This window comes from Rhagoletis pomonella, unplaced genomic scaffold (assembly GCF_013731165.1).
Source record: "Rhagoletis pomonella isolate Grant_MI unplaced genomic scaffold, Rhpom_1.0 Rhpom_scaffold_04551, whole genome shotgun sequence".
In the NCBI taxonomy this organism is placed as follows: Eukaryota; Metazoa; Arthropoda; class Insecta; order Diptera; family Tephritidae; genus Rhagoletis; species Rhagoletis pomonella.
Genome location: NW_023463099.1, coordinates 489 through 10,447, shown reverse-complemented (window position 1 = coordinate 10,447; position 9,959 = coordinate 489). Strand labels below are relative to the sequence as shown.

Genomic DNA, 9,959 nt, shown 5'->3' with positions numbered 1-9,959 from the left:
TTTATTTGAATTTAACGTTTTTCTCAAGAGCCGTTTACTGGACTGAAGTAGTAAAACAACTATTCTTTGTATATCTTTACCTGATGGTCGAAAACCCATATACCACGCATACCAGGGTAGTTCTTAAAACATCAATTACATGGAGCAACCCTTTATTTGGTTCTATGTACAAAATAAAAACATCTACGAAAATTTCACAATTAAAAGGAATTTCAGAGACCGCTACGAGGGTTTAAGATAAATATTGACTTTGACCAGCGAGTTTATAAACAATTATGAATAACTCAGCAATATGTCTAATTTATCAAATTCTAACTGCCATACCTAAACAAAAGCGTTGGGTGGAGCGGTTTCTGACGCCTAGCGTTAGCGCCGAAGTGCCATACCTAAACAAAAGCGTCAACGCTACATCAAATGCAGATATAACGCCAACAATAAGCATAGGTTTGTTTGTGTGTAACACGAAAATGATAGTTTCGCCGTTTTCCGCTGCCAACTTCAATACCTAACGCTCTGTCAAAATTGGATTTTCCAACCGCTCAGCGTTGACGGCGCGTTGTTTCGGTATGCTTCATACAAATTGTATGAGCATGAGAATTTTTTGACATCCAGACAACGCTGACGCTTTTGTTTAGGTATGTCAGTAAGCCATTCGAAAATTTCCATTTACCAAAAAAAAAATAAGTTTTTCTGCACACGGGTTAATCCTATAAAGAGGAGGGCCTTTACTGTGATTTCGCAGTAAATTACAAACAAAATATCGTTTCAGCTTTTTTGCTGGAAAGCAAATACGAGTATAACTTTAGTACATATATAGCTTTTTACTTACCTCCGTATTCAGTATCCAATCTACTGCTGTCAACGCTTACTTCCGTGTCAGCGGTGGGCAACGAGTGACAACGATAGCTGCCAGCAAAATAGATCGCCAATGCACCGATCGCAGCGCCGAGCACCATGAAAGCTGCAGCTAAGATGAGCAAGCGCCGTCTTTGTGTCGGCTCCTTCATCAGCCAATCGCTATGCTGATGCATGGGTGTTGTGGTGCTTTGGTAGGGCGAGGGTGCGTTCCGCTGAAGTGTAGTGCGCGTTGCACCGGTACCGCTGTTGATGCTCACACCAACTCCTCCAACACCACCGCCGCCACCGCCGCCACCACTGTCAGCGCCTAAATACACCACTGTGGGCAATTTGACATGCGGTCCATTGTTCGCTGCGCTGTTGTTTAAATTATTGCTATTCTGTTGTAGGTTAGACAATTTGTCATCTATAAGCGTAGTGGTGGCGATGTCGCCGCTGTCGCTGAGCAGCGGCGAAACGGCAGTTGTTGCCCCGCCGTCCTCCATTGTTGCACCGCTGCTTACGCCAAAGATATGCGGTGTGCGTAGATAACCATTATTCAACAATTTATTCGTTTCGGGCATAACAGCTACCTACTATCAGTGGGTGTGGTTTTGCAAGCGACGACTGGCGTGAGTAAACTTTTGATTCGAATATTAACTTTTTTTTTGGAAATTAAACTTCTGCTTTCTAGTCTGAATTGCTTTGCGCTTTAGCAGCTGCTGTCATTGGTAATTGGTATTCGACGTTTTATCACTAACTGGTTTCAAATTTCTGCAGATGTCTGGTATTCGTAATTAATTGTTCAAATTATATTTTGATTTATTAAAAATACACACAACACGTGCAGATATACATGTGTATGTATGTACATACCCTGCAGGGAAACCGCGGACTAGTGAATCAAATTTCTAGTTCCGTAATAGGTCTTTATCGCCAAAAAGGAACTAGTCCGCTATGAACTAGATCCCCACCAGTCCAAAATCGACGAAAAGTGGTACTTTTAAAATACTAATTTTTTCAGTTTTTTTCACTAGAAATCGATATTTAAAGTGACGAAAGGGATGCAGAATGAACTAGATCTTATTTGACGAATTTAGAACAAGTTCGGAACTATCGAATAAGGGATGCAGCGGGGGGCTTGTTTACTTTACATAGATACGTGTTCGGCGGCTTTTTCGTTCAAATACGCTTCTATTCTGTGCTTCGCAAATGCTTTTTCATAACTTGGTAATACAAAACTAAAATTTGTGTTAACATTTCAACATCTTGGGACCCTCTGGAATCTAAGAAATAACAGCGAGCACCTCTGCAAACTAAGCTACAGCTAAAGGTATGTAAACGTACATTTCTTAAAATCATTCAAACAAATTTAATTTCAAATTGGAAACACATTTCTTCCAAAATAACTTAAAATCGCACACACGGAAGAACCAAAAAGATTGAGAAATCATGATACTTTTTTCTTTCGTCTGTCAGTTTTAGAACTGGTTCGGAACTATAGAATTTATGACTAGTTCGGAACTATCGAAAAAGGGATGCAGCGGGGGGCAATTGACACTTCCTAGGACATCGCCATGTTAAATTGGCTAGTTGCTTGCATGCAAAAAAGATTTATCACGAACCAGTACTGGGTCTAAATGTACTAGAAGCGCACCAGTTCAGAACCAGAGATTTTCCCCACAGGCTACATATGTGTGTATGTACGAATGTATTTATATTTCTATTCATATTACCGCGTCTAATTCTGTTATGTACATATGTATGTACGTATGTAAGTAGTTATGTATTTATTTTTGGTCATTACTTGTATATATGTATGTAGAGTTTATTTGCCTTTGGTTATCATTTCACTTAGTTTTATTACCTGTGTAAAAAAAAGTCCGTCTACACCCTTGAGAAGGAAATTTTTTTTTGTCGTTTCTCATTTTTCGTCATATCGGCGTTTACAGTGGGGCCTTATCGATGACTGACTCCATGCACATATGTAACGTTGTGTCGGTAACGATGTTTAACTGGGGATTAGTGTTAATCAGAGATGATGAAAGCGGCTCTGAGAGTTCATAGATGTTTCTTTGATTCAAATTCTAATTGCCTTCACTGCCAGAACTACAAATTTATGGATTTGTATGTCTAACGGACCTTACTGTACGTTAATGATGTCAGACGTCAAATTGCTAATTTATATATATATTTTTTTTTTGGAGAGTTATTTCTTTACAACGGATAGTAAAACTCCGTTTGTAGGCTCACTTATCCATGTCTCACTGTAATTTCTTAATGATTAATGAGAAAGGCGGTCAGTCAGTATGAGCTCATTTATAATTATTTTAATTGATAAGGCTTGACGAACAGAGTGTAATTAAAAAATATTTATTACCTTTAAACGTTTTTAGTCATAAAAATTTATATTGAACACTGAATATTAAATTAGTAAAGATGAGACAAAATTTTACAGGCGCGCGGTTAAACACCAAATATCTTCCCGCTTTTATGGAGCCTAAACTATTTGTAGCTGCGCTTGCGCTGTCAAGCTAATACTGACGAAACTTAACTTTAGTGGGCAAATACCCTCGGGGAACCTGGTCCGACTAGGTCAAATATAACGTGGTTGGGTGCTCATCTTCAGAGAAAACTACTAAGTATTAGAGACTGGCCGTCTAACGCCATGGAAATCATCCTTAATCTTCTCCTTACTCGGTACAGAAATCATATTGGCGCTTTACAAAACTATCTACGGTCGGGTCAAAACTAAACCAAAGAGTGGGAAGTGGTGTCTACTCGAAATGATTATTTCTAAAACTGAGTTTTCTACTACCAATCCACTGCGGCATATTTCAAGAGGAATTGACAGTCTTGAAGGAAGCCTTGCGGTAGCTGATCATCTCAGATTTGAGTTTGCAGGCAGTAACTATTAGGAAAACTATGTCGCCATTAGATCCTTCGAAAGCTCTGCAACCTCGTCGAAAACTGCAAGGCAACAAAGGTAATTTGGGTGCCAGGTCATAAAGATAATTTAGATAACTGCGAAGCGAGCAAACTTGCAAGGCCAAGTATCTACTTATCGATTGTAAGCTTTACTCAAGATGCGGGTGCAAATAAAAAGGACGACAAATAAAAGATGGGTCGTTGAACCAACGTATGAAGTGGAACGGCAAATTTAATCCAGGCAAATAGGCGAAATACTACTGTCGCAGCTAATTTAGGGAGCTGTGTCCTCACCAGTACTTTTTCGTTTGTCTGTTGGACCTCTAAGCTCTACGAAAATATGAGAACTTGAACTAACTGGCTTTATTTCTAGGTTAACGGTAAATACTGTACAGTTTGGTACAGTTTTTTGATTGATATCTAGTGAGTCATCTCATCGCATAGGGCACAATTGACCTGCCAGGACGCAGTCCATACCCCTTTTTCAAATAGCTAGCAATCCATTGTGTGATGCAGTTCTTTGATAGCATTTTTTTTCAGCTACTGACTAATTGCCAAGTATAATATTCCGTTCTAAAATTGGAAGGTATTCGCTCGCTATTACCCATTTTTCTAGAGTGAGCAACGCTTTCTGGGCTGTTTTGGGCACCCGCGGGATCCCGGTGGCTCGTGTGGAACAAACCTTTTATTGGCTTAAACCGCTAATTAGAAGCAAGTTTTTTGTTAATGGTGAATGTTGCTCGAAACGTTAATTTTTACTGCAATCACTTTAACGATGCTTCATCGCCTCCGTTTAATTTGTATGCGTTTTTGACGAATAGCTGCATTAGTTATTATTCGAAGCGTCTGATTGCAACGTTTCGGTCAGGGTCGACGTGTCTGTGCCAGCGTAGAACTTTATTGCTGTTTTGAGTGGAGCATAGACACCTTAAAACTTATACATACATACATACATACGTGCATCAAAATATGCGTTAAATTGGCAAAAAAAAAACAAAAAACAAACTGCGTTACAATTCAAAATCGACTTCTGATCGAATTAACTGTCACGCAAATTTGTGTACATTGAATAAAACAAAATAATTACATATGCATGTACATACATTAGGGTGCTCCAAAAATGTATGTGAAAAAGAAAAATTGGTTTACGGAAAATATACGCCTATTTCTTTTGAAATAAAAAAAATATTCAGAAGTCACTCAAAGCGCTCAAAGTTTTCCATGCAATATACTACAAAAAACAAATTTTCTTAGAATTATTGAAAACCAATATTTTTTCACTTTTCTTCAGAAGATTTTGAGTAATAACACCCAATTGTTTATTCAACGATTTTTTATTATTTCTTTTTTTTTTGACCACCCTAATGTACTATATACATATGTGTATAGGCGTTTCAGAACTTGTTTAGAGCGGCAAAATACGTATACCGGCTGGTTTTGGCTGCCGTGGTTACCTACCAGTGGACGCGTTTTTGCCTTAATTCCCAGCGCCTTTAATCTTTGCATTTGTACGATAAACTTGCAATTTAATACCAAAACAAAAAAACAAGGGAGATACGTCAAAGTAGCCGCAGACTAGCCGTGGTGGCTTCAATGAATATTTTGAAACGGGATTGACGCGATCGTTCAATAAACTACGGACGTAATTGGCACATACAAACACATCTAGAAAAGTAGATACAGAGTCTTTCGACTGATTCCTTTCGATTTAGCTGGGTGCAAAGAATAAATCTCCAATAACGCTTGCTAAATAATGCAATAAAGTTTTTTTGCGTTTCTCTTCAAATCACACTGGTTTATAACCTTTGTATTTTTTTTTTTAATTTGCGCGCATATTTTTTTTTTTTTTTTTTAATTAAGCATTTGTTTCGTTTAGTTTGAATTTCGCCTAAGCTTAGATTCTGAAAGTTGTTTATTAATAAACTGATTTGCTTGCTTAGTAGTTTTGTGTATTTCTAGCTCGGCACTTAAAATCCTTTTCACATCAACACTTGAAGTTACTAACAAACTTCGCATACATTTTTTATTGAGTTAGTTGCTAATAGACAGCGCAGAACACACTCAATTGTTAATTAAAATACTACAATGTTTTTCGCTACCACTTCTCGTTGTGCCTTGCCTTGGTTCTTAACTTTACTGTACTGCACTCGCGTGGCGCTGTGTTGTGACTGAGCGCTAGCATGGCATATCCTTAGCTTTTAAATTGAAATTGCTGAGAGCTTTTTTGAGACGCGTGTAAGCCATATGGAGCCATTAAAATAACAGTCGCCACAGAAGTAGAAACAGCAGCAGAAGCAACAGTAACAGCAATGACAATGATAATGGCAAATATATACAGTGACTCAAACAAATGACCACGTGTTGATTTTCTTCAAAATGTTTTTCCAGCTAAACTTTTTTTTTTCTTTTATATATACATAAAAATATCGTCTAAGCTTTAACCAAAACCGTTTAAATCACAGTTACAAACTTTATACAAAATTTACGAAAATTCAAAAAATTTTCATCAAAATTTCAAATTTTTATTCGGAATTTTTAAGGAAATTTTTGGGTATGCAGTTTTATAGCCCATAAAATTTTAGTCTAATGTAGTGTAAGTTTCAAACCGATAATCGCGTTGGTTTTTGAGAATTTTTTTTTTTTTGGTGACGGATTTTTGTAAGTATGAATTTCTTATGAAATAAAACCGTCATCAACAAAATTTCAAATTATCAACTCAAGTTTTTGTAAAATGCGCTTGTTATATTGAAAAACCCGAAAAAGTCGCTACCAAAAAAACAAAAAACCTCAAAAATCAACGCGAATTTTTGGCCGTTTAAAATTGTATGCGCTAAAAAAGTGCATGCCCAAAAATTTTCTAAAAATTCAGAATAAAAAAGTGAAATTTTGATGAAAATTTGTTGAATTTGCCTAAATTTTGTATAAAGTTTGTGGCTGTGATTTACACGGTTTTAGTTAAAAGTTAAGCTGGAAAAATATTAGGAATATTAAAAAAAAAACGACACGTGGTCATTTGTGTGAGTCACTGTACATATGTACATAAATGCATACGCAGCCACATACAGCCATACACACTCAGACATGCACACATTCAGCACACAATGTTAAAAAGTGGCAAGTGGAATTGGCAGCGTAAGTGGCAGCAAGCAAAGCAAAGTCATGTCAGTCCAAGTAAGCTATTATGATATCCTTGTTTGCTTGAGGAAGCGTGCGGCTGCAGAGTGGCGTGGTGCTTGTTTGGTAAAATGAATTGAAAGCGTGATAAAGAATTTGTTTGCGCATGCTTTGTGGGTGATGCTGCTATGGCCAATTAGAGGTGGACACTCTACAACCGGCAACTGCTAAAGAGATATTTGATTAATTATGAACATGTTCCTAAAAGATGTCATACTAAAAAAAAAAAAAACAAGGCTTTTCAGTAAACGCATTAAAAAGTTTTCAATTTGCTACTAAGATGCAGAAAAAAAGTGTTGCACATTCTCTTAACCAAGTTCTCCAAGACCTTGATGACGGTTTCTGGCTCTACATATATCGCAAATGGCTTGCTCGATGTTCGCCTTAAGGTCCTGGTCTATCACAGCACCCCATGCCAAGTCTAATGGCGTCAAATCGCAGCTTCGCGTTGGTCAATTGACATCGCCGATATGGCTGATAACACGCTTACAGAACTTGGCGCACAAAAGATCGATTGTGGCTGTGTGGCATAGTGCGCCATCCTGCTGAAACCAAAGATCGTCCGAGCCCATGTCTTAAATTTGCGGCCACAAAAAACCGTTTCTAATATCCGATGATGCCACCACACCAAAAACTGCACCAAACTGTTTTTGTCCGAGTGGTGACCTCCCCGAACTAAAGTTACTTTACACATCCATCTCAACGTCAATCGTTCCGCGCCAAGCATTGGCCTGGTCGAGGTTCACTATAAAACCCTGTCAGGAATCACCGCTCGACGCTCCTCAAAATAGAGCAACGGAAACACCGAGATCCCATACGGCAGCGAAACTCCCACTACGAAGGCTTCAGTAATAAGTAAAAAGCTAGCGAACAGCGTCTGGTGAGCTGATTGAGGCAGCGCTAGTCTGATGACTTGCAGTAAGACCAGAACTTCTCAAAAATCGGGAAGAATCAGGTCTTGAAGAAGGACTTAGTGAAGAGGATAATTAAAACGAAAAAATAGCCGCTACTCGTCTAAAAATATCTGAAACCCGAGACATCCTAGAGTGGTCGTAACGAAGCAAAGACATCAAGCAACAATCTCAACGACAAAAGCTTAGAAATTTCCGCGAATGACGATTATAAAGGTTTGTTTTTTCACTTTGTCCAATTCAATGGCGTTTGCCATCAGATAAGTGAAAGTACAGCATCAAACGGAGTAAAAACACTGTACTAATAATATATCCTTTTTTTATACCAAATTATCAAGAAGAAAATTTCTTCAAAATATGTTGCAAATTTTGTTGTCAAAATATGGCATGGTAAAGTCCAGCCTTAGGGTTAGTCCCAAACATCGACATGGAAACTCTATTTACTTTAGTGGCATTCGTGTAAACTTGACAGCCACCCAGCGACCAAGAGACACACTTTTTTATATCGCAGCTTTCGAAATAAAAGTACTGTCAGACGCGGCAATACAATCTGTTTCGAAAAGGCTGTCAAATTGAGAAATTTTAGAAAGCAGTTGCATGGGCAGTCACACCTTGCAATAAAGAGTTTTGCAAAAAAAAAAAAACAACAAAGAAGCGATAAGTGTCCGGAAAGGTGAGAAGGTTTTCATGCTCTACATTTCTTCGTTATATCTATGAATCAGATAACAATATGTAAATACGTTTATTTTTTATTTTATTTAATTTTTAAATAAAATCAGACCACTTTTACTGCGTTGCGGATTCAAGATGCGTATACTAGTGAATTTTTAAATTTAAAATGTAAGAATACACTTAATAGTCTTGGCTATTTTCGCCATATAAATCTGTTTAGTATTTAATCGCACCCGAAATGCTGTGCATTTGTTTTGACGACGGCGTAGCAATTAGTATAAACAATAGTTATAAGTCAGTTGTTGTTTGTTTACTTATACTATCCCGGTTGCCATATAAACAAATGTTAATGCGCGTATGCCGGTATGTGTGTGTGTGTGTATGTGCATGTACATTTAACATACCGACAACTGGCTGGAACTGGAAATGTTTAAGCACACCTCGCGCCTTCCCTATGGCAAATGATTTTATTGCCCTGATTGATTGTGCTAATGAAAAGGTGTTAGCTACATACATACATGCGATACATATGTATGTATACATAATACACACTAGAGATGGGGAAAAACAACTTGTGATGTGTCGTGTCACGCGTGAGCTTTAGTGGTTTTGAGAGAAAAACCACGTAACTTCCGTGATCGTGCGTAACTGAAACTTTGGCCGGCGTGAGCGTGCGTGAGTTAGATTTTCCGTCAATCACGTAATTTTCACATATAGAGCCCTAACCGCCTAAAAGATGTAAGTGAATTTTTTTTCCAAAATTTTCTTCTTGATGCAGAAATGTTCCTACTTTAAACTACGATATGTGTATTTTCAACCAAAATAAAATCGTAAACTACTACTGTTTAATTTATTTGCTGTAAAAGGTACAAACAATGAATTTGCTGCAACTTTTCGTAGAAATGGTATAGAATTCTTGAAAATCAATATATTTTTCGATCGGAAAACTCTGGTAGTTGCGATGGAAAAATGGTTAAATAAACAATTGGGTATTATTATTGGGAATCTCCTGCAGATAAACAGAGTTTTCCGATAGAAAACTATTGATTCTCCAGAATTCCATACCATTTCTACGAAAAGTTGTTTTTTCCCATGGAAAACTTTGGCGCTTTGAGCGACCTCTAAATATTTTTTGATTTCAAAATAAAAAAATAGGGATATATTTTTTCGGTATAGAACAATCCTAGGGCGTGAGAGCATACAAATTCCGACTTTACTCCCCCCTCCCACCCCACCCCCACATGCATTTTTGGACCACCCTAATGTACATACATATGTCAATGCAATATTCAGCTTTTATACACTCATATCTACAAAAATAAGCCGCTCAGCTGGAGATGGACGTTGCAAAGCCATATCGTAATTTTTATTTACTGCTAAGCAATTGCTAAAACAACAACTAAAAAAAAATTAAAAACAAAAAACCGACAAAACCAA

The 9,959-nt window shown here is 37.5% G+C and overlaps 1 protein-coding gene across 1 annotated transcript; it reads right to left on the bottom strand.

Moving 5' to 3' along the window:
• Window positions 1-829: 829 nt before the first annotated feature.
• On the bottom strand, window positions 830-5,922 carry LOC118754752 (neprilysin-1-like; the record flags this gene model as incomplete). The annotated part of the gene is made up of 2 exons (XM_036489639.1): window positions 5,865-5,922; window positions 830-1,621 (listed from the first exon to the last, which is right to left on the bottom strand). A coding segment is annotated over exon 2 (592 nt), but the record flags the coding sequence as incomplete, so codon positions are not given.
• Between the last annotated feature and the right edge of the window lie 4,037 nt (window positions 5,923-9,959).